At 52.3% G+C, this 23,077-nt stretch overlaps 1 protein-coding gene across 3 annotated transcripts; it reads left to right on the top strand.

Moving 5' to 3' along the window:
* The first annotated feature begins 6,200 nt into the window (after positions 1-6,200).
* CLK3 (CDC like kinase 3) lies at positions 6,201-22,766 on the top strand. Of its 3 annotated transcripts, none has more exons than XM_084782265.1 (13): positions 6,201-7,700; positions 11,896-12,047; positions 12,705-12,921; positions 15,114-15,210; positions 15,487-15,553; positions 18,115-18,231; positions 18,712-18,878; positions 19,994-20,088; positions 20,184-20,313; positions 20,662-20,744; positions 21,198-21,277; positions 21,551-21,641; positions 22,274-22,766. In XM_084782265.1, the coding sequence occupies exons 2-13, from the start codon at positions 11,896-11,898 to the stop codon at positions 22,448-22,450; spliced, it is 1,473 nt and encodes a 490-aa protein (XP_084638391.1). In that variant the 5' UTR covers positions 6,201-7,700; the 3' UTR covers positions 22,451-22,766. The 3 variants fall into 3 exon arrangements, with proteins under 3 accessions (XP_084638391.1, XP_084638389.1, XP_084638390.1); XM_084782263.1 differs by having other exon boundaries at positions 6,202-8,067; XM_084782264.1 differs by lacking the exon at positions 6,201-7,700 and adding an exon at positions 8,009-8,104.
* The last annotated feature ends 311 nt before the right edge of the window (positions 22,767-23,077 follow it).

Here is a 23,077-nt window from a genome sequence, read left to right as displayed (position 1 = left end):
TAAGGCTTCTTAAAGCTAAAAACTTCCCCAAGTGCCCCATAAAAAAGCCAGGATGTGACCAACAGGAACACAGATACACAGGAAAGGGAGCTGGACCCTGGCCATGTGACTCAGGGTTGGATTTCTGACTATACTAACTAACCAGTGACAGAGCTGTGATAGAAGCTGGCCAAGCTCTTGCCAGTGAGGTATCTCACCCTGTGAAAACAGGGAACCCATCCCAGCCTAGCTCGCATGCTCTAGTGGTGTTCTAAGCAGCCGTCTACTAGGCTTCCTGGCCAAAGACCATCCCGAGAGCGGCCAGCAGCACGGACTTCTCCCCAAGCATTTGGGTACAGTCTACCTCCAGGGCCTGAGCATGGTGCTCTACCATGGTCAGCTCTCCCTGCAGCTGCTGCAGCTGCTCCAAAAAGGCCCGTCTTGGCTTGTGGTTCTGTCCCAGCTCTTCTGAATCCCTTGTTTACCTAGGAAGAAGGCAGCACACCCAGAATGTGCTCAGTCGCTGCTGGGGTTGTGGGGTCCAGGCTAGCCCTAAAGGGCTTACCGATGCAGTCCACTCCTCCCTGAGCCCTTTAGCTATTCTTTCTTGGAAACCTAACTATCTTAGTCACTGTGCTATTGCTGAAAGAGACACCATGACCAAGGTAACTCTTTTTTTTTTTTTTTTTTTTTTTTTGGACCAAGGTAACTCTTAAGAAAGCAAGCATTTAATTGGGGCTGGCTTACAGTTACAGAGGCTTATTTAGTCCATTGTCATCATGGCAAGAGCATCAGGCAGGCAAGATGCTGGAAAAGTAGCCTGGAGCTACAACCTGATCTGTAAGGAGAGAGAGGGGAGAGAGATGGGGGCTGGGAGATGCTTAGGCGAGCCATGAGCTTTGGAAACCTCAAAGCCCACCCACAGTGACACACTTCCTTTAAGAAGGCCACACCTCCTAACCCTTCTAATCTTTTCAAACCATGCCATTCTATGGTGACTAAGCATTCAAATACATGAGTTTTTGGGGGCCGTTATTTTGAGACAGGGTTTCTCTGTGTAGCCTTGGCTGTCCTAGACTCGCTTTGTAGACCAGGCTGGCCTCGAACTCACAGTGATTCACCTGCCTCTGCCTCCCGAGTGCTGGGATTAAAGGCGTGCGCCACCGCTGCCTGGCTTTGGGGGCCATTGTTATTCACACCACCACACCAACCCTTCCAGGTAGCGTGTTCCCACCACTCCAGCTGTAGAGACATTTCCGTGGACCATCCTCCACTCTAGACCTGCACTGGACTACCAACCAGGAGAGTGGACCAGCTATGCATCTCCTCACGTCACACTGTGTGAAGACCTGTTTCAATTGGTCTCTCCTGGTCACTCTTTTTCCTACCTATTCTTTTATTTTTTCCCCCGAGACAGGATTTTTCTGTGTTTTCTTGGGTGTCCTGGACTCACTCTGTAGACCAGGCTGACCTTGAACTCAGAGATCCACCTGCCTCTGTCTCCCGAGTGCTGGGATTACAGGTGTGCACTACCGCACCCAGCTCCCGCCTATTCTTAGTAGCTCTTGCCCAGCCTCAGAAGCCCCAGGAATAGGGCGAGGCCCTCTTCTCTCTGCCCCCAGGCATATATGTACTAGGGCCCACTGTGTACCTAGATTTCTCTTGCACACTCTAGTGGTGTTGCAAGCATCTGGTTAACCCACCAGATGATGCTTCTGCACAGAGGCCATTCCAGAGTCAGGGCAGAGATCTCAGAATCCCCCAGGGAGTCCCTGCCTGGTCCCCGAGGCATCTGGGCCCATCATATTGTCATCATTACAGCTCTGTTCCTGGATTTGCTGGCCAGGCCTCATTATTTGTTATGAATATACAGTGCAGGATCCTGGGGCCTTCTCCCATACAAGGGACATGTCATGGCGGGGTCCTCCCCACAACTTGAATTGTGCACCTGTGTAATTGCTTCCCTACAATCAATCTGGTCTGTTTCTCCATCTGACCTGGGGCAACTGAACTGAATGGTGAAAGGCTGAGAAGGGGTTCCTCTATCTGGGTAAAAGTCTGCTTATTGTATTACTGCTTTGGGTCCTGCTTCAGGAAGGAGGACCAGCTGGGCAGTGGTTGGCGCATGCCTTTAATCCCAGCACTCAGGAGGCAGAGGCAGGCGGAACGCTGTGAGTTCAAGGCCAGCCTGGTCTACAAAGCAAGTCCAGGACAGCCAAGGCTACACGGAGAAACCCTGTTGTCTTGAAAAAACAAAACAAAAAACAACCAAACAACACAGTATAGGGCAAGATTGAAGCCGTAACAGATCTGGGGGGCAGAGCTTTGCCATAAATCCACCTGGAAGGAGGGCTCTGGTGTCATCCCTACTCTAGGGATCTCTAGGCTAGGTTCTTGGCCAAGGGGCTGTCAACACATCTGGTCCAAATGCTGCTGGGCCTTTCCCACCACTGTCTGCAGGAGAAAGTCAAAAGTGGGCTGTCTGCCTGTCTTCTACCACTCCTGTCTCCTCAGTCTCCACCCTCACTTGTTTTCTGGCCTGATCTCTTCCACTCCTGTTGTCCCCAGGGAGTCCCCACAGCAGGTGCCTGTACTATTCCCAGTGAGCAAGGTAACATTCCACCTGTTGGGAATAACGCTGAAGGCAGCAGAGCAGATGCTGGCTCAGATGGAGTCCGCAGCATCAGATAAAGCAGATCCTAGCCGGGGGCTCAGCTGATGGCCACACAGGAGTCTTGAGTCATGGCTTGTACACCAGGGAGTGTAGCTCATATCTCAGGGAGGCGGGAGGAGAAAGGTGCTGTTATCTCTTACTCCAGAGCTCCAGATGTGCACGCTCCACCAGCTGCTCGGAGACACATCACCTCTCCCTTGTAGCTGCAGATGGCCCCAGAGTTCAGGACAGCAGTACTGGGGACTCCGTTGTGGAATGCTAGAGAGCAGGAAGGCTAGGGAGATGGGTTGTCAATTGCATCCTGAGGGATTACCCAGCCCAGGTTGGACCCATGAGGGATGTCAATGGGCTGAGACACTGAGTCATTAAATGCTCAGACATCTTGGCAATCAAAGTGGCTCTACCCAGCCAGGCATGGTGGCGCACACCTTTAATCTCGGCACCGAGGAGGAGAGGCAGGTGGATCACTGTGAGTTTGAGGCCAGTCTGGTCTACAAAGCGAGTCCAGGACAGCCAAGACAACATAGAGAAACCTTATCTCAAAAAACAAACAAATAAATAACAACAAAATAGTGGCTCTTCCCTTGCAAAGAGCAGGGATGGTGGTGCCTTACTAGGAAGCCTCAGCCTACACAGTCATCTCCCTATCTCTGGGAGGGATTAGCCACTTTATCTGGAAACTCTAGCCTGGCCCTTCCTCTGTCTCCAGCCAGTGAGCGTCCCTAGTCTCCCTCAGCACATGCCTCCCAAATATAAGCGCAGCTCCATGGACGACCATGAGAGAGGGCTGTTCAACAGGGCCTCCCTGCTGGGTGTTCCATTCCTCTTTGTCCTTCAGACTCCCCAACTCTTAGAACATAAATCCAGGGGCTGGAGAGATGGCTCAGAGGTTAAGAGCACCTCTTCCAACGGTCCTGAGTTCAATTCCCAGCAACCACATGGTGGCTCACAACTATCTATAATGAGATATGGTACCCTCTTCAGGTGTACAGGAGTACATGCAAAAACACTTATACATAATAAATCTTTAAAAACAAAACAAACAAACGAAAACATGAATCCAGATGTGGGCAGGAGCTCTGAGCACCCTGGAGCTTTCATCCTTGTCAGTTTAGAAGACTTCCTTGGGGCTGCAGGTGGGCAAAAAGGAGCTCGGGGAGAGGATGGAAGACTCATTTTCTCTTTGAGTGTTGGCTCACAGCAAGCCCTGCTTCACCCCGGCTTGTGCTCACGCTTCTGCAGAACTTGGACTTGCTATAACAGGGCCTCTGGCACCACTCACGGGTGGCTGGCCAGTTTGATCTACTGCCACCTCTTCTCTGCCAGCCTGACCCAAAGCTCCTTTGACTGCTTCCTGTCCCATTGTGGGACTCTGAGAAGGGAGGAGCCATGCTGTGAGCTGGATTCCAGGAGGCTGTTGTACTTGAGTCCCTCACTTACCTTAGTTGTTTAGTGGGTGGACACAGACCAGTGGCCACAGGTGGCAGGAGTGCCAGGGACAGCTGACAGGACTGGGTGTGTGTCCATAGACACTGTGCAATAAGCCCTGCAGTTTTTAGATATGGGCCTGTCCCTGTTCCTAATATGGAGAGATGGAGAACTGGGGCCCATCCCACCCTTCATCCCTGGTCCAGGGTCCCTCAATGATTTGGTCCAGACTTCACATAGACATCAACTTCAACCCATCTAGTGCTCAGCTTCTAGGCTGCCCTGAGCTATGCCTGCTGACTGCTGACTGCAGGCAACCTTCCCCAATCAACAAGACCTTGTCTGGTCTCACAAGAGCTAGTTTGGGATGGGAACTGAAGCCGAAAACAGGACGATAGTTTCTCAGGTCATGCTGGCTGTTTCAGAAAGACTGGAATTTGTACCCAGTGTTGTCTGGCTCAAGGGCCCACTTTTCCCAACCCTGGCAACTGCCCCGTGATCTTCCTCCACAGTACAGAATCTGAAAACTGCAGGGCTCAGGTGGACATTTGCAAGCTACCGCCTTATGACCTGGGTAGCCAGAAGCCCTCCTCTCTGCTCTGGTACTCCTTTGGTTTCAGCCCCCGCTCTTCATGCCCACCATCTTGGTGAGGGGACTCATGGGCTAGCAGTTCAGCTGGGACCAACTTTTCTCACCACTGGCCTCCTCACCTACAAGGGCTGGATCAAGTCCTCCTAGGATTTTATCCCCACACAGGCTGTGAGAGGACTCTATGGCTTTTCCATTCCTAGACTCCAGGTCTCCTGTTTCAGGAAGAGCCTAGAAGATGCCTCCATTTGAGCCCATCTGTTACCCCACCCTTCAGGGCTCCGGCACATCTTACATTTCCCAGAAGTGTGTCCATTTTAGGTTGGCACCACCTTCCAGCAAGCCCCCTCCCACTCTCTGCAGGTTGACTCCCTCCACTCCAGGCCCATTCTCGAAGCCCCTCCTGGTTCTCTTCCTACATTGGTACCACCCAAGGTCACTCTAAAACAGACCCACGAGGGCTGATCCCACACCGTGGCACAGCACCCACAACTCCACCCTAACTGGGCCCAAATAGAAGTGAGGCTTCTACAGTTAGACTGCCTTTTGTTCTCTGAGAAGCAGAGCTGTGCTGAACTTGTTCTAAGAGGTTTGCAGGAGAAAGCTGGGTATGGCAGAGGAGACTGCCAAGGGCAGCCAGATGAGAGAGCACTAGGGCCCAGGAATCTGGGAGGTTAAAAAAAAAAAAAACCAAATAAAAAAGCCAGGCGGAGCCAGATGGTGGTGGCGCATGCCTTTAATCCCAGCACTCGGGAGGCAGAGACAGGTGGATCGCTGTGAGTTCGAGGCCAGCCTGGTCTACAAAGCGAGTCCAGGACAGCCAAAGCTACACAGAGAAACCTTGTCTCGAGAGAAAAAAAAAAAAAAAAAAAAGGAAAAAAAGCCAGGCGGTGGTGGCACACACCTTTAATCCCAGCACTCAGGAGGCAGAGGCAGGTGGATCGCTGTGAGTTCGAGGCCAGCCTGATCTACAAAGCAGGTCCAGGACAGCCAAGGCTACACAGAGAAACCCTGTCTCAGGAAAAAAAAAAAAAAAAAAGAGGAAAAAAAACCAGGCGGTGGTGGCTCACGCCTTTAATCCCAGCACTCGGGAGGCAGAGGCAGGCGGATCACTGTAAGTTCGAGGCTAGCCTGGTCTACAAAATTAGTCCAGGACAGCCAAGGCTGCACAGAGAAACCTTGTCTTGAAAAACCAAAAATAAATAAATAAATAAATAAATAAATAAATAAAATAAAAAAGTAGGGAGAAATAGGAGGAGCTGTGAGGCTTGAGGAAAAGCAGAACCACAACATCTCAACATCTCCTTGGTGGCCTGGAGTCATGCTGCAGACCAGTCACACAGAAAAGGCCTGATGGGCACAGGGCACCAGCAGAGAAAAGTGTGGAACAACGAGTGAGCCCCAAACCTCCTCTTGGGGGCCAGGGGTTGGGGGTCGGGGAGCCGAGTTGCCTCTCAGCAGAGTAATGGAGAGATGAGGTGTGTAAGGAGAAGTGAGTCAACTCAACTTTACTTCAGGACCAATTCTTTCTTTCTGGTAGGTTTGAGTTCTTTTATGAAGAGAGACACAAGAGCAAAGCTCTAAAGGGAGACCCTAAAGAAGGAAGGCCAAGCTGCAGGTCTGAAGAGAACTTGCTAGAAGATAGCTCCTGCTTATATCAACGTCAGTGTCAGCGAGAGGTGCTTTCTGGAGAGGCGGTGAGGGTGGGGTCTGCGCGTACATCACGTGGAATTTTCCATGTTAGAGGGCAAGCAGGAAGACTGCCTAAATTACCCAATTCTTGACGCTTAGGGTGGGGCAGGAGACATGAGTTTTTGGGGGGATATCAGCCTTAAACTGGAGAATACTGTTTTCCCGCAGCCATGGAAACACGGGTGGGCAACATTGGCGGGAGGTGAGGACACCACGGAAACCTATGGATGAATGCAATTCTGTCATTGTGGGCATGGACCTCAGGTGGGAGCTGCACTTCCCGACGCCGGGATTTTTCCATCTTTGGCTTCCAGGCTGGAAATAAATGAGGCGGAATCAAGGGCAGAAGAAGCCGAAGCGGCTGTTGAACGCCTGCGTGCTTGGAAGGCGGCCAGTTTGAGGTTGCGTTAGCAAACGTAATCACCCAGCTTTTTAACTCAGCCACTGTTGTTTACTTGGGTGGTGATGAAGATGCCGAGCTACTACCGCAGAGCGAAAGGCAGAGGTCTCTAGAGACAGTGTCAGCACTGGTGGGGGCTCCGGAGCCGCAACACCTGATGGAGGCGCGCATCCTGCCTCGGAAGGGGGCACCTGGGAAACCCTGGTTATCCCGCTGAGTCAGCAAGATCCTAAAGGGATGCCCCGCCCCGGCCCGCCGCTCCAGCCTCGCGTGGCGTGGGGCAATTAGGCGCCGCACCCGGCCGCTTGGCTGCGCGACGCGCGGGGGCGGGGACGCCGTCAAAGCGAGGCCTTCCCAAAGCATCGCGACTTGTTTTCCCTTCTGGAAAAATAGGACTTAATGATCCTGCCACCACCGAGCGTGGGGACAGTAAGTGGGAGGGGTCTAGTCCGGGTGGCCTCATGCCCGAAAGCCGCGGCAAAAAGGCTCGCCGAGTGACTCGTGTGGCAGAGTGGGAGCGCGGCACGGCGGGGGCTTTTTTGTGCTGCGCGGGTTTCTTTAGCCCAGCAACCGTGCTGATTGACAGCAAGACGCTCTGAGGTGTTCAAGGAAAGGGGGCGTCCTCTCCGTCAGACCCCTCCGCCAAGGCCTCGCGGGAATCTTTCCCCGGAGACAGCTCGGCAAGCTCGGGCGAGCTGGGGCGTGGCGCCAAGACTTTCAAAAAACCCGCACAAGCCGAGAGCAGAATGTGTCGTTTGCTTCTTGCGCGCAAGCGGAGTCGCGCCCGCTTTCATCTGCCCGGGCGCACCGACCGCTTTCGTCTCTAGCGCCCTCCCGGGCCCCGGGAGAACAATGCCGGTCCTCTCCGCGCGTAGGAAGAGGCTGGCGAGCACAGCCGGGCCGCGGCGGCGGAGCGGACCCAGCCTGGCACCAGTCCGGTGGGTTCCTCCTTTCGGCCCGGAGCCGGCCTCAGACCGCGGTCGCGGCCGAGCACCGATGCGGCCTCGGGGGCCTACGTGCAGCACAGCACGGAGAGGGCTGGGCCGCGGGCCGAGGCTGCTCCCGGGACCTCCCGGAAGAGACTTCCACCGCTGCGGCCCCGACCCTGGCCGGGTAGGCAGGTCCCCCAGAGCCTGCGAGTTGGGGGCTAGAGCGGCCAGGCCTCTGGGTCGGGTCGAGCCCGGGCCGCCGCCGGCTGCGTCACGCGAGGGGGCGGTGCTGCCGCGGGCGGAGGCCGGAGCCGGAAGCGGAAGAGGCGCTCGGAGTGGGGAGTGGGGCCTAGCCGCAGCCGGAGCCTGGGAGACGGTGAGTGTGGGCCCGAGCCCGCGGCCGGGCAGCTGGGGTGAGTCGGTGGGGATGGGCAAGCTGGCACAAGGCGCTTGCTTGCCGGTCGGGTCTCGGCGTGTACCTATTTCCCTCTTCGGCCCACGTCTGGCTGCGGTCCCGACCTCTCACCCCTGACCCGCCGCCTCTCTCCCGGAGGGCGGTCACTGCAGACCCCTTTTCTGGTTCCCGCGGTGTTGGAGGCGGAGCCCCAGCGGCCTCGGAGTCGGCTGCGAGGATCCACTTCGGGCTCCGCGCCGGCTTCCAGGCTGGGGTCCTGTCCGACCTAGGCTCTCCTGGAAAGGCTTTCCCTGCCCCGGGCTCGAGGCTTAGCCCGCAGACCTCCTCCACGCGCCGCCTGGAGTTTGATTCTGGCTCAGGCTGGCCCGTCCTTCCAGTCACCGGGTCTTCCCTTGGCGGTTACGGGGAACGGGGCTCTAAGATCACTGGGATCCGGGCGGAAGGAAGGGACTCGAGTGCGGGCCGCCGGCCCCCTCGGTGTTTTGTTATAATGGAACCGCTCCATCCCGGAGAATGGGTCAGACCAAGCCGGGAGTACAAATGTCCAGGCTGCTCCTCGGTCCGGTCGGGAGCCTCTATGCTTTAGTTCCGGGTGCGGGTGCCCTGATGCTTGGGTGGGAACTGCCCGAGTCTGGCCCCCGTCAAGGCGGAGTTGGCAGCCTTCCAGCTTCCCTCCTCCGTGCCCTTGAAAAGGAGGACCGTTTTGCCCGGTGGCAGCCGCAGCTTGCGAGGTGGCAGGTTTGAGGTTGCAGTGGTGGGGCACTGCCAGCCAAAAATAACCATGGGTCGCTTGGGTGGCAGGAATCCGGGAGGGCAGCCGCTGACCTGGCTGGCTGCTCTTCTTGTCAGCCCGGTTCTCTAGCCAGGAACAGCAAATGAGAAGCCAGGCAGGCCTGTGCTTAGAGAAAAGCTGGCATCCTTAGCTTGGTTTCATTGGTCACATTGCCGTTTTTTCCTTCATTGTGTAAAGCAGAGCCTCCCAAAGCATAATTGTGGCCCTTAAGTTTCAGGGAATCGGAGGGAATTTGTGAAAAATAGGCTCAAAAGCCCTGGCTGGGAGGATGACCCAGACACCTGGTATTTACCATTTTTTACCTGCCTGGGATGTGTTGCAAGGGAAGATAGTCTCCATTACCGCCTATACGTGGTACTTGATGGTCATCATCATACTTGGCCATCTTTGTCAGTCTCGGAGGTGTTATCTTCATTTTCCAGGCATGGCAAGTGAGGTCTAGAGTGACTTGTGTAAGGCCACAGGGCCAGTAAGTGGCAGCACTGGGATTCAGTTCAAGATTTTCTGCCAAAACTTCCTACCCAGTCCCTTAGAAGGAATTATTTTGCTTTTGTTTTTTAAGACAGGGTTTCTCTGTAGCTCTGGCTGTCCTGGAACTCTCTTGGTAAACCAGGCTGGCCTCAAACTCATATCAATCCACCTGCCTCTGCCTCCAGAATGCTGGGATTAAAGGCGTGTGCCACCACGCCCCGGCTCCTTGGAAGAATTATAAATTAAGGCATTCAGTATAGTCCTGAGTATTACCCGGAACTTTCTCAGTGCTTATGAAAGGCTGTCTTTAGTACTTATTTGTCCTAGGCTTTTGACTTTATAGGGTAGACATATTTCATTCTTACAGATCCTGTAAGAGGTTACTGTTCCCTTGTTTCAAGAGGAGTCTGAAGCTCAGAGTGGTTCAGTAACTTGCCCAAAGACAAACAGTGAGGTGCCAGTGCCATAGATCAGGTTGGCATTTGACTCTGAAGCTGTGACTTTCCACTCAAGTAGACATAAGTGGTCATAGAAATCTTGTAGGTCTCAGGAAGGAAATGTTGGCCCTCTGTGGATTAGACCACATCACCACTTCCTCCAGATAGGAAGCTTAGGATGCTCTGTCTGCCTTCTGGGGATGGGCAGGACCACACTTGCATTATAGGAAGATGTGTGCCCTGGCCAGTAGGATGTCTTTTGAGTCAGTTGGGGAGACATGAGATACTGTTTTCTGGCCATAGCTTGAGCATCTGCCATAAGATAATGGTGGTGGGGAAACAGATGATTGTGAAAACAACAAATTACTGATTTTATGTAGTATGTATTGCGAAGGATTTCTGGGTGCCCATGCTTTTCAGATGGAGGGTTGCTAGTGGGAAGATAGATGGCAATGCCTTTCTTGGGGCCCCTGGGGGTTTAGATGAATTGGCCTTCTCATTCTGCTCACACACAAGTAGCTATTTCATTTTTGGACTGTGCTGGTGAGATGGGGCAGCCTTGATGGATTGTTTAAAAGTGCTTGGCCAGGCAAGCCCAGGACTGTGCTAGACCTGAGGATGGGTGTGAGCAATTGAAGGCTTGTTTTCTTGCCTGGCCATCTGGTGGAGAATATGTAAAGGAGTTGGATGAGTGAAAATAGGGTGCCAGCCTCATGGTGCCATCTTTCTCAACTGGTTGCTAGTCCAGCTTTGGAGTCTCCTGTGTTGCATTGAAGTCCTCAATGGCTAAGGAATACATGTCCTACATCCCAGTGTAAACTTGCAGCCACCTCTTGGCTCCTCCAGAGTTAGGGCATAGGGGAGAGTGCTGGAGCAGGGGAGCTAGAAGGTTGGCAGTGATGCTTTTGGTGGAAGGTGAAACACCTGGTACAGGACTGTAGTTGGTCTGGGGCCACTAAAATGTGCCTCAGGTAAGAAGCTTAGATTCTCTGAGGATTGCGGCACCTTCCTAGGCTGAGACTGTGGATGGGTCACTAAGGGCTAGGCCAGGCCTTCTGGGCCCATGCCCACTTGGCTGGAACCTGGTAGAGGTAGGGAATATTGGTAAGACATTACATCTCACTTTGCTCAAAGTATCAGTGGTTTCATTTTGGGACGGTGGGTATTGTTTTGTTTTTGTTTTTTCCTTTTTGTTTCTTGTTGTTATTGTGAGACAGGGTTTCTCTGTGTATCTCTGGCTGTCCTGGACTCACTTTGTAGACCAGACAGAGCTCCCTCTGCCTCTGCCTGCCTGAGTGCTGGGATTATAGGCATGTGCCACCTCACCCAACTCAGGGTTCTCATTTCTACTGTGGCTCCTCACTGACTTGGGAGTTTTGTGGGGTTTTTTGTTTGTTTGTTTGTTTTTTTGGTTTTTTTGTTTTGCCTTTTTTCGAGACAGGGTCTCTCTGTGTTAACCTTGGCTGTCCTGGACTTGCTTTGTAGACCAGGCTGGCCTCAAACTCACATCTATCCACCTGCATCTGCCTCCCGAGTGCTGGGATTAAAGGCGTGCATCACCACACCTGGCTGTGACTTGGGAGTTTTGAACTTCTCTGAGTTGAGTCCAATTCATTGCTGTAGCCAAGCAAGTTTCAGTTTAGTACATTGGCTCTGTGCCATCAGTTCATTAGCTTTGGGCTTCTAGAACATTTAGGCTATGGGATCCCATAGGCAGGAAGAAATTGAGCAAAAAAGCTCTCCTTTCCTCCTGCCCTCCGCATCTCTGTGGAAATGCTCAGCATCCCCCTGTATCTACTTCTGTATCCAGATCCTGACTTACACTGTTCAAGTGTTTAGGGCCCTAGGCCATACTAGAGAGGCACCTGTTTGTTTATTCACACTGGCAAAGAAGGGAGTCACCCATTGTCCGCTGTTCTGTCACTGTGACCTCAGAGTTCTGTTTTACTTCATAAAGCCCTGGGAGGGGCTGCCCCCAAACAGAACAATGGGCCTCTTCTTCAGAAGCACCTGGCTGTACCAGGCAGCCCTGTGGCTGGAAGCAGTGAGCTGTGTGTTGAGCAGGGCTTTCTCTTTCTTCTGGCCTAGATGCATCATTGTAAGCGATACCGTTCCCCAGAGCCAGACCCATACCTGAGCTACCGCTGGAAGAGGAGGCGGTCTTATAGTCGGGAGCATGAAGGTCGGCTACGATACCCCTCCCGAAGGGAGCCTCCCCCACGGAGATCACGGTCTAGAAGGTGAGTGGGATCCAGGTTAAAAGGAAACACTTCTTTCCTCAGCTAGATGAGCAAAATGGCCCAGAGGCTCAGGTGGGGTGTCAGGTTCCTTTAGATGACTGCTTCTGCCCAGCTGCCCAGAGATTCTTGCCCTGACCTCTTTGGGATCCTTACTTATCCTTACTTCCATTTCCCAGTCTCAGCGAAACTACCTTCTTTGTCACCTTCCTTTCTTGTCACAGAGTGATCCTTCTCCCTTTGTATTTTCTAGGCCAGTACCCTCCCCCTGAGCCTTCCCCAGTGGGAAGTAGGAACATCAGCCTTGCCTTGGAAAGACTGGTCCCAAGTCCTATCTGAGTCCCCCCAGACCAGAGTTACAGTTGTACCAGGCTGGTCAGCTCTGGCACTGTTGGAGGCCTTGCCCTGTGCTCACTTGCCTCTTCTCCCTCCCTGTTTGTGGCCCTGGAGGTACACTGCCATTACCCAAGGCTCTGGGGAGTAAGCTTGGTCCCTTTGCCCCTTCTCCTCTACTGTTCATTTCTCCTCAGCCTGGATGCTTCAGCTCTAACAGGCTTCCCTTGAGAGCCTTTGCAGGGGCCCTGCCAAAGGTCTCTGCCTGCTGACAGGAACCTGGCTGGTAGGGCCCTTCTTGACTCATGTCTCTACCCCTCTTGGCAGCCATGATCGCATACCCTACCAGCGGAGATACCGGGAGCACCGAGACAGCGACACATATCGGTGTGAAGAGCGGAGCCCATCCTTTGGAGAGGACTGCTATGGATCTTCACGGTCTCGACATCGGAGACGGTCACGAGAGAGGGGGCCATACCGTACCCGCAAGCATGCCCACCATTGTCACAAACGCAGAACCAGGTCTTGTAGCAGCGCCTCCTCGGTGAGTGGTGGCCAGAGTGTGCTAACAGGGGCCTAAAGGCCTCATCTCTTTCTCGTCTTCTCTCAGGCTGGCTGGTCTGGGTGAGTACTGGTAGCCCTGTGCACATACACCATTGTGCGTGCACAGCGTGTGTGCATGTGTGTGCATGGGCTCGTGTGTGTGTGTGTGTGTGTGTGTGTGTGTGTGTGTGTGTGTACACGTGTGTGTGTGTGTGTACACGTGTGTGCGCACATGAGCGCACATATGTATCCTCTGGTACAGGACTAAGCAAGAATGTTACGCCCTCTATCTTCTGGCTCCTTGCCATTGGCAACTACAGGGGCTCTGGCTCCGGCGTTGGCTGGTTTCCAGCCTGTCTGTGTCTACACACTGTTCTAGATACAGGCTACATGGTACACATGACTGGGACACGCTTCTCAGGGATCATATTAAGATTGTTGGTTTGTGGTTTGGGGCTATATGACCTGGTCTTTTTCATATCAGGTCTTGTCCCCTTCATCCCCAACACATAGCTAAGTGCGTTGATAAATGTGAACTTGACTACCTCTGCAGCCTCATTCCATATCCCTCCGCTCCCAGACGACCAGAGTCTGCACTACCCAATAAAAAAGAGACACTTCACCAGTCAGTTTTGTTTTTCTTTTTTAAACGCTGGGAGTCCAACCCAGGACTCATGCATACTAGGCAAGTGCTCTACTACTGAACTGGATCACACCCCAGTCCCCACGCCTCCTCTTTGTTTTTGAGAGTCTTGTTATGTATTCCAGGCTGGCCTAAAACTCATGATCCTTTTGCCTCTGCTTCCTCAGTGCTGGGCACCACGGCCTGGCTTCCTAGCCCTTTCTTTTTTTGATATGGGTCTTGAATTTCTGTGTTCAGCCTTCCAAGTTGCTGGTCTGTAGGAGCACATCACTTTGCCCTGTCAGCTCAGATTGGGAGCTTCCAATCTGACCTTTAGCCAGGCTCTCTTCTACTTTGTTTCTTTATAGGTGGGGTGCTTGTGGTGAGGAGAGGCAGCTATCTGTGTGATGGGGCCCCAGGCCTCACCTTGTTGCAGGCCACTTAAAGAACAGAGGTTGGCCAGCATTCTAGAGTGGTGTATTGAACAGACCAAGAGCCCACACTACCCAGTCCCATGGAAAGAGAAAGTCACTTGTGTGTTTCTGAAGTTATGTGCTGTCTTCTCTTCTCCCCATTGGTTCTCCCCATGTTGTCCTCCTGCTGGCCAAGAGGCCTCTGAGTAGTAGTGGAGGTATCTTCTCTGCCCAGTGCTCTGTGACTTGAGTGGTGTGGGTTGAAGGTTGGCTCTTGCAGGTGAATCCAGCATGGCCTGTGGCCTCACACAGTGCCACATGCTGCCACTGGGTGGCAGTGCAAGTCTGGTGCTCTGCTTATTTTTTTGTGCCCTCTGTGGTTGTGGGACAGGTCTGGTTATGAGTGGCACAAGTCTTACGGCCAGGTCAGGAGCTGGCTTGGGGCCTGAAGGTCGGCTAGCCCAAAGAATCTCAGCCAGGCTCATTGCCTTCTGGAGTCTGCTGGCAGAAGGCTGTTTCTGGTAGTTGGTTAAGTCTGGCCAAGGATGTCATGTGGGGGCAGGTAGTAGCTTGGTTCTATGTGGCAGCTGTTGAATATGTTGTAAGGCTGTGTGGGCAAGCAGCGGCAGGCAAGGACAGGCTGAGCATACTGTTGCTACTGAAGCCAGGATAGCCCTCCGCCCAGTCCAGAAGGTTGGACCCAGGCTGGGCCAGTGGCCTTTTCTGTGCCGGTCACTCTAGAGTGTCTTCAGCTCTAGCCAAAGTTATGGGCGGGTCAGGGTGGGGGAGACCCAACAGGAGGGAGTCAGGGATGTGGCTGTACTTGGGGCCTGGCCCCTCTGTGTCAGAGGCAGGACATCTTTCTGAGCATTTGTGGCACTCTTCTTAGAGATAATGTCCGAGTTTTCTTACATACCTGTAGCTGTTTTTGCTTTTCTGTTTTGAAGTCAGTTTGTGTCTTGACGTGTCCCTTGCAATATCCCTATCGTTATATATGCTGTGTGCCTTATGAAATGCTGGGATCTGGAAAATCCAACCAACCAACCCACCGGCTCCTCACCGTCTCCACCTCTGCCTTTGACTGACACCTCAATCTGTCAATCGGAACCGCCTACCATGCGATTGGTCGGATGGCGTTTCGGGGGGCGGTGCATGCAGAGAAGCCAACAGAGCAGTAAGCGCAGCAGCCGGAGTGTGGAAGATGACAAGGAGGGCCACCTGGTGTGCCGGATCGGCGATTGGCTCCAAGAGCGATGTACAGCCACCTTTCGTAAAACTTTACCTCTCTACTTTCTACCCCCCTTGTTAGATGAGACCTCTCTTGCGTGGAGGGGCCTCTAGTGCGCGTGGCGCCTTAGTGGGGCCACCAGTAATTGCCTGAATGACACAGACACTAGCAACTTCTGTTTTAAAGAGTGTAGCAGTGAGCAAGAACCTTTGTTGTTTTTGAGGATTTGAATGCTGTGAACTTGCAGGAGCTGCCAGCCTCCCACCCTCCAGACTCTCATGCCCAGCTTCTTCTCTCTCGCAGATGAAATCGTGGGGAACCTGGGTGAAGGCACCTTTGGCAAGGTGGTGGAGTGCTTGGACCATGCCAGGTGAGCATGCTGGGGCAGCACAGCCCGCTCTGCATGGGAGCATCCTTGGAAGAGCTACTGTAGCTTTTTTTGGAGGGTAGTACCAATGCTGGATGTAGGTGTTGGGTTTTGCTGATCTCATGAAATAAGGGAAACGTTCTTGGGATTTGACAGGCATGTGACATCCCTGCCCAAGAACTACTTCTGGTTAGTGTGTGCCTCTGCCCTAGTTCCCTACCTCTGCGCTATGGCATTGGATATTAGGGTAGGGCCAAAGGCCTGGCTTCTCTGTGGCCTGGAGCCGTACCCTATGAGCTTTTGGAGATTTTTGGCCAGGCCTCATTCATTTTTCTGGTTACTTGGGCAGAGAAAAAGACAGATAAAAGGTCCTGGGAACCTTTAAGGATTTTTAAAGAGAGTCCATGCAGGGCCAGTGGGGTGGAATTCAGCTTCCCTAGCAGCCCTAACAGGGCTTCTTTTAGAATAAGTTACACCTGTGTTAAAGACACGATCAGGCCAGGCGTGGTATCGCACTCCTTTAATCCCAGTACTCGGGAGGCAGAGGCAGGCGTATCGCTGTGAGTTCGAGGCCAGCCTGAACTACAAAACAAGTCTAGGACAGCCAAGGCTACACAGAGAAACCCTGTCTCCTTCCCCTCCCCCCCCAAAAAAAGATAAGACTAATAGTGGTGCACTCAGGAGATAGATTTCTGTGAGTTCAAGGCCAGCCTGGTCTACAAAGAGAGTTCTAGGACAGCCAAGGCATTACAGGGAGAAACAAAAGAAAACAAACAAAAGATAAGACTGCTGTGGGGAGGGACTTTGTATCAGAAGTCTGAAGAAGTGGCCTCTCCTCTTGGCCAGAAGATTGAGAATGCTTTTGACCTGGCCTGATACTGCCTTTCCCCCTCCCCTATCTGCCTAAGAGATCCCAGCTGAGGGAAATGAGACTCTGGCCTTTCTTACCCAGCAGCTACTGCCTATCCCAGTGTGGTAGATGTAGATGTCCTACCCCAGAGTAGCCTATGCTGAGTGTCTCCAGACTGGGGAAGGCAGTACCTGTATATGCCATTCTGCTGGGGCCCAGTCACTCTTTTCAACACACCCTTATCACCTGCCAGATTAGAGTCCTTGCTTCCTTCTGTAGCTGTGTGTTAAGAGGCAATCCTCGGGGGGAGGGGGGGGCCCACTTGTGTTCCTGCCTTAATAACTTATAATTGCTCTAGTGCATTAGCTACAGAGTGCTGATGTTCTCATTTAAGCCATGCCAGTCACTGCTTCAGAGATGAAAAATGGACATTTTCTGGTGTTGCCCAAGTCACACCTCAGCTATTGATGATAGAGCTGGGCCTGCTGTTAGTGAGCTGCTCAGAAAGAGCCAAAGTCAGCCATGAGATGAAGTGCTAGTGTGACTGAGAGACTTCCTCCTGCTCCCATTTTCCAGCCAAATACCCCTTCTTCCATCATGACCCTAGAATGAATATCAGGGCACATATACACTGTCCAGTGACCAGATGTAGACAGGACAGATCCAAGAATTCTGCCACAGGAAGAAAGCTAGTGTGTGGGCAGTCCCTCTTTGAGTAGCTAGGGGTGTGAAATGAGCCTCTGAAGTCATAAGGTCTTGGGAACCTTTAAAGAATTCAAAAGGAGTCAGTGGAGGTAGACATAAGCTTTGCTAGCAGCCCTACTTTTGAAATGAGTTATACTTGTCTTAAAGACCAGATTGCTTAGGAAATCGGGGGTGGGGGTAGGAGGGAGGGAGGAGATGAGGGCATTCCGAAGAAGTTGTCTTTGCCCATGGGTGGGCCTATGAGCTTGTTCACAGCATCAAGGCCAACCCTTGAGGTGTACCAGAGGATACATCCTGGTGGGCCAGGACCACTTCATTTCAGGCCTCTACTGGCACCTCAATACTAACCTTTCCATGTCTTGGCAACCTGGCCTGCCATGTTTACTTGTCTGCTCACGTCCTGCAAATGGCCTACTAAAGTGGGAGTAGTGTCTGAAGGGCAGAGCAGAAACTGTGCGAACACTCATGGGACACTGAGGATATGTTCTTGGCCCTCTGTAGCTGGTGGCAAAGGCTAAGGCAGTTAGCTAGTTGGGGAAAGGGACCTGGATTAGGGTACAGTATAGGGAATGACCCAAGCCTCCAGCAAAGATTCCACTGCTGGCACCCTAACTGCTTGCTAAGCCTCATTACTCTCTAGGTCAAGAAAGTGTGTGGTTGAGCTCTGGGTACAGAGTAGGTTGTCAGATAAGCTTCCAGGGACTAGGGTTAGTCAGGATGGGCCTCAACTCCTCTGCCTGGATTCTCCCTGGGGAGCTGGAAGGTTCTGAGATCCTAAGGCACATGACAGCATGAAAGCCAAGACCATTCATACAGATGCCAGGGGAGTGTTATGGTAAGCAGAGGTGTGGTGTTGCTTTCAACAGGCTGGATCTCAAGTATGAACACTGTTTCAAGACCTGTGGCTTATATAGTGGGGTTTGTTTTGAGTTGCTGGGAGGATTTCAGGGAAGGGGAGAGAGCTAGGCACTTGGCTGATGAGAGCCTTTGCTTCTTTCCTGGTCTACAGAGGGAAGTCACAGGTGGCTCTGAAGATCATCCGTAATGTGGGCAAATACCGGGAGGCTGCCCGTCTAGAAATTAATGTTCTCAAGAAAATCAAGGAAAAAGACAAAGAGAATAAGTTGTGAGTATCTGCAAGGAGTGGGAGGGCGTCACTCAATGGGGTAGCATCCTCTAATCCATCTGCCTGGACTCCTTGGGACTTCTGTCCTTCACACATTTGGTACTACTTTCTCACAATCCTCAGTTTGACAGGTGTTTCTTCTGTAAAGAGCCCTTGTACTAAGGCTCTAACCTACTTGGCTTTGTGTTCTACATTCAGCAGAGGGGGGATGTGCCGGCCCAGGTCCTTAAGAAGCTCAGCAGTTCCTGGAGTCCTGTGTTGTGTGGTGCAATTCTATCTGCCCCTCAGTGACTGTGTGGCAGGGTTGCTCACCATCCCAGCCATGTATGAGCTAGATCAAAATGTAGCCCCTCCACACAGCAGGAGCACAGTTCTTGTTCAGAGGCCATCTGTGTGATAATTGCTTGGTGTGCAAAACAGTGGCCTTATCTGGGATCAGGTGAGGCAGAGTTTGAACCCCCATCTGTCCTTTTCCTCTAGCTTGTGCGTCCTGATGTCTGACTGGTTCAACTTCCATGGTCATATGTGCATCGCCTTTGAGCTCCTGGGCAAGAACACCTTTGAGTTCCTGAAGGAGAACAACTTCCAGCCTTACCCCCTACCACATGTCCGGCACATGGCCTACCAGCTCTGCCATGCCCTTAGATGTAAGTGTCCACTGGAGCATGGGGTACGTTACCCTCAAAACAAAGTCACCTGGTGGTCTTGCTGTCCTCTCGTACACTGTTGATCACTCTGCAAGGTTTCATAGGCTTATAGTGCCTGAGAGGTCCTTTTGTCTTCCAATAAGAAATCTCAGTACAAGGATGGGAAAAGTTGAGTCCCCTGGAGGGACTTCATGGGCCAGGCTCTTCCCTAGGTGCTTAGGAAGAAAACAGCAAAGTACTCTAGCAGTGGCCCTAGCTACTGACCCTGCCTTCACCTTTATGGAAAAGAGGAAAAAGGTGAACCTGGCAGATTTCTCAGGTTCTGCTACCCAGAGACCTCTGCCACTCATCTCTCCACCAATCTTGAACAGCTCTGATGAAGTAGAAAGGGAACTTGGAAAGTGACAAGTGGAAGGCACAGAACTAAGATGTGCAGGGCCTGAGTAGGGGACAGGAAAAGGGGCACAGCTCTGTAAAGGTCCAGAATGTGTTGACTCCTCCAGTGGAGAGGAACGTGCTGGAGAGTGTTCTGGCTCAGGTAGAGCCCTGGAGTTGTGAGGATATTATAGGGCCAAATGGGACCTTGAAGTTGAAAAAGATGGAGTGGTACAATGTGCCAGTGAGACACACTGGAGGCAGGGAGTTTCCTTGCTCAGAGACCGCTTTATAGGTCAGCTGTGGTGCAGCAAGGCCTGTTAGTTATATAGCTAGTCCTGGGGGTGAAGGGTTTACCAACGCTGCAGCTTCCGGAGATGGCGAGGCTCTGTCTCTGAAGAGAGTGGTGGAACAGTTTTCTGATGAAAGCATCCCTTCGGTGCCTTCTAAAGGCTTATGAGCCAGCCTCACAGAGCTCTTAAGAAGAAAGCTGGGGGCTGGAGAGATGGCTCAGTGGTTAAGAACACAGTCTGCTCTTTCAGAGGAGCAGAGCTCAATTCCCAGCACCCATGTGGCAGCTCACAACTGTCTGTAACTCTAATTCCAAGGGATCTGACGCTCTCACACCAATGCACATAAAATAAAATTATTAAAAAAGAATAAGAAAGCTGGGAAGTGCTACTAGGGCCTAGAACTGGTGGGCAATCGAGGACCTCAATATGTGCTTCTCCTTTCCCTAGTTCTACATGAGAACCAGCTGACCCACACAGACTTGAAGCCAGAGAACATCTTGTTTGTGAATTCGGAGTTTGAAACCCTCTACAATGAGCATAAGGTAGAGCACTGACTGGGTAGACAAGAGTGTGGCCCTGCTCCAAGGTAGGCCACCCACCTGGGCACACTGACCTAGCTGGCATGCCTTCCCTTCAGAGCTGCGAGGAAAAGTCAGTGAAGAACACCAGCATCCGAGTGGCAGACTTCGGCAGTGCCACATTTGACCATGAACATCATACCACCATTGTGGCTACCCGTCACTATCGCCCACCTGAGGTGATCCTTGGTGAGTAGCGGCCTCATAGCCTCCAATATTTACATTGGGTGGTTATCAAAATGCATAGCTGGATGTAGTGGTGCAGACCTGTAATTAAGTCCTTAGAAGGTAGAGGCAGAAAAGATCAAGGCCAGTCTTGGACTAACTATACAAGACCCTGTCTCAGTGAGGCCAGTGGTGGTAAGCAGTACCTGTCAGTCTGCCACCCACGATTGGACATTCCCAAGATGCTGAGGTAGTCTTGGTCTTAGAAACAGCCTTGTTAGTGGGGCTTGGGCAAGAGTTCTGCCAGATAGAGTGGCAGCTTCCTGGGAATTTGGGGTGCTGGGCTTCATCTCTTACCATCTTTGCTTACAGAGCTGGGCTGGGCACAGCCATGTGATGTCTGGAGTATTGGCTGCATTCTCTTCGAGTACTACCGTGGCTTTACACTCTTCCAGGTAAAGTACTGAGTTGGTGGGTTGCAGGGCACATGAGCAGGAAGCTCTGCATGGTTGAGGAGTTGAGTTCTTCCGTCCTTGTCCCTACAGTGTGAATCTAGATTCTTAAGGGCTATAGTTGCTCAAGGGAAGGAATCAGATGGAGAGTCTAAAGCACATAGGGAGGATTTCACCAAGGACAAGACTGGGTACAAATTCTGTCTGGACAAGGGTCTATCATTGGCATCCTATGGCATGAAGAACCAACTTGATGTGCAGTTAACCAACCAGGTCTGACTGAGGCTGAAGAGCATGAGCCTGGTCCTGGTTCTAGGCCTATGGCCTGCCACTAGCTTGGGTTTTCCTCTCCTGGAACAACAGAGCTCTTGGCCTGTCTTTCCTCACCCTCTATTCTCTCAAAGTAGGAAGAGATTGGGCCTAATTCCTACTTGCTCTGTCCCTGGTCTTCTGCAGACCCATGAAAACAGAGAACACTTGGTTATGATGGAGAAGATCCTGGGGCCCATCCCATCACACATGATCCACCGCACCAGGTAAGAAGTCTCCAAGGCTCTGGGTCAGCAGGGTATAGCCTTTGCTAAGTACTCTGTGGTTCTGCCAGCTCTTAAGAGGCCTTTACTATATGGCCCTTGAACCAACCGGGTAAAAGCTATTGCCCCCACTTGCTGGTCAGGCCCATACCTCTTCTCTGGCCCTGTTGCTACCTGAAGACTGTCAGGAGCCACCTTTTCCAACTTCCCACAGAAGCCCAGACCCTAAGGGCTTCTACTCCTTGACTCCCTTTCCCTTCCCCATTAACTTTCTAGGAAGCAGAAATATTTCTACAAAGGGGGCCTGGTTTGGGATGAGAACAGCTCTGATGGGCGCTATGTGAAGGAGAACTGCAAACCTCTGAAGGTCAGTTTCTGGCTCCCCCAGCTCAGCTCATGCCAAGGAGACCCCAGGCATTGGGCAAACAAGCAGCAGAGACAGGATGAGCAGCCAGCAGCTGCCTGATCATCCCAGTTCTGTGTGAGGCAGCACCCAAGACTACTGGGTACTGGCAGTGAGGCTTTCTGAAGCTGCCCTTACTGGGCCCTTAGCCCTGTCCCTGTTCACAGGGTGAATGAGAATGTAATGGGGAAATACCCAGAAGAGCCAGCTGTCAGACTGCTGCTGCTTCCTGTCCCCCTCTCTTCTCTGAATTTTGGGAAGAACTAGGCAGGACTGAGGCAAGGGGGAGGGAAGACCTAGGTGTGGCCAGAAAGGTCTGTCAACTGTAATTCGGTACCTGGACAAGTGCTTTTTGCAGAGGTGATTTCTACCCACCCATCAGAACTTTGCATGTGGGGTAGAGGCACCAACCCTTCAAGATCTCACCCGGTAGCCTAAATTCTGAGCATGAAAGGAAAGGAGCGGCTCTTCTGTCCTGGAGGGCAGAAGTAGTCCTCCTCCTCAACCCATCCCAGCAAGGCACCCAGAGGCAAGGGGACTGCGGTGGCTTCCCACAACCCTGCCATCAAACTGAGGCACCTTGTGTCCTTGAGCAGAGTTACATGCTCCAGGATTCCCTGGAGCATGTGCAGCTGTTTGACCTGATGAGGAGGATGTTAGAGTTCGACCCTGCTCAGCGCATCACATTGGCAGAAGCCTTGCTGCACCCCTTCTTTGCTGGCCTGACCCCTGAGGAGCGGTCCTTCCACAGCAGCCGTAACCCCAGCAGATGACAGGTGCAGGCCAGCACAGCAAGAGTTGGAGAGCTGGACTGGGCTGCTGGCCCCTTTCTCCAGCCTCTCCTAGTGGCCTTAGCCAGAGCCACCAATGAACAGTGCAATGTGAAGGAAGGCAGGAACCTGCAAGGGATGGGGGATGTGGTGCCCAGCTGCCAGAAAGCACAGATTGGACCCAAGCTATTTATATGTTGTAAAGTTATAATAAAGTGTTTCTTACTGTTTGTACTCCCCTGGTACCAGTGTGTCCATCTCCAGGCTTCTTGCCTTCTCCCTTCTCTGACTGACTTGTTTAATAAAGTCTTTCTCAGCAGCCCAGCTTGTGGAAAGCTAAGTGTGGAATTGGGCCAGATGTAAGCCAGAAGCTGAAACATCACTCTAGGACAGTGGTTCTCAATCTGGGATATAACCCCTTTGGGGTTGAATCACTTTTCACAGGGGTGGTCATCTAAGACCATCAGAAAGCAGGTATTTGCAATATAGTAGTAGTAAACTGTTGTGACGTAGCAATGAAAACAATCTTCAGGTCACAGCATTTGGAAAGGCTGAGAACCACTGCTCTAGGGTTATGTAGAGCTTTAGCCCCAGGATAGGGATGAGGCAGAAGACTTGCCAGACCTACAA

This window comes from Acomys minous (genome assembly GCF_964271855.1).
Source record: "Acomys minous genome assembly, chromosome: 5".
Taxonomy (NCBI): Eukaryota; Metazoa; Chordata; class Mammalia; order Rodentia; family Muridae; genus Acomys; species Acomys minous.
Note: the sequence above shows the minus strand (reverse complement) of the source record. Positions and strands in the feature narration are given on the sequence as shown.

Coding starts and splice junctions, on each gene's coding strand:
- CLK3 (XM_084782263.1), top strand. CDS start 7,615: ATGCCGGTCCTCTCCGCGCGTAGGAAGAGGCTGGCGAGCACAGCCGGG. Junction 12,922..15,113: donor CTTGTAGCAGCGCCTCCTCG/GTGAGTGGTGGC, acceptor CGGTGCATGCAG/AGAAGCCAACAGAGCAGTAA. Junction 20,745..21,197: donor GTGGCTTTACACTCTTCCAG/GTAAAGTACTGA, acceptor GGTCTTCTGCAG/ACCCATGAAAACAGAGAACA.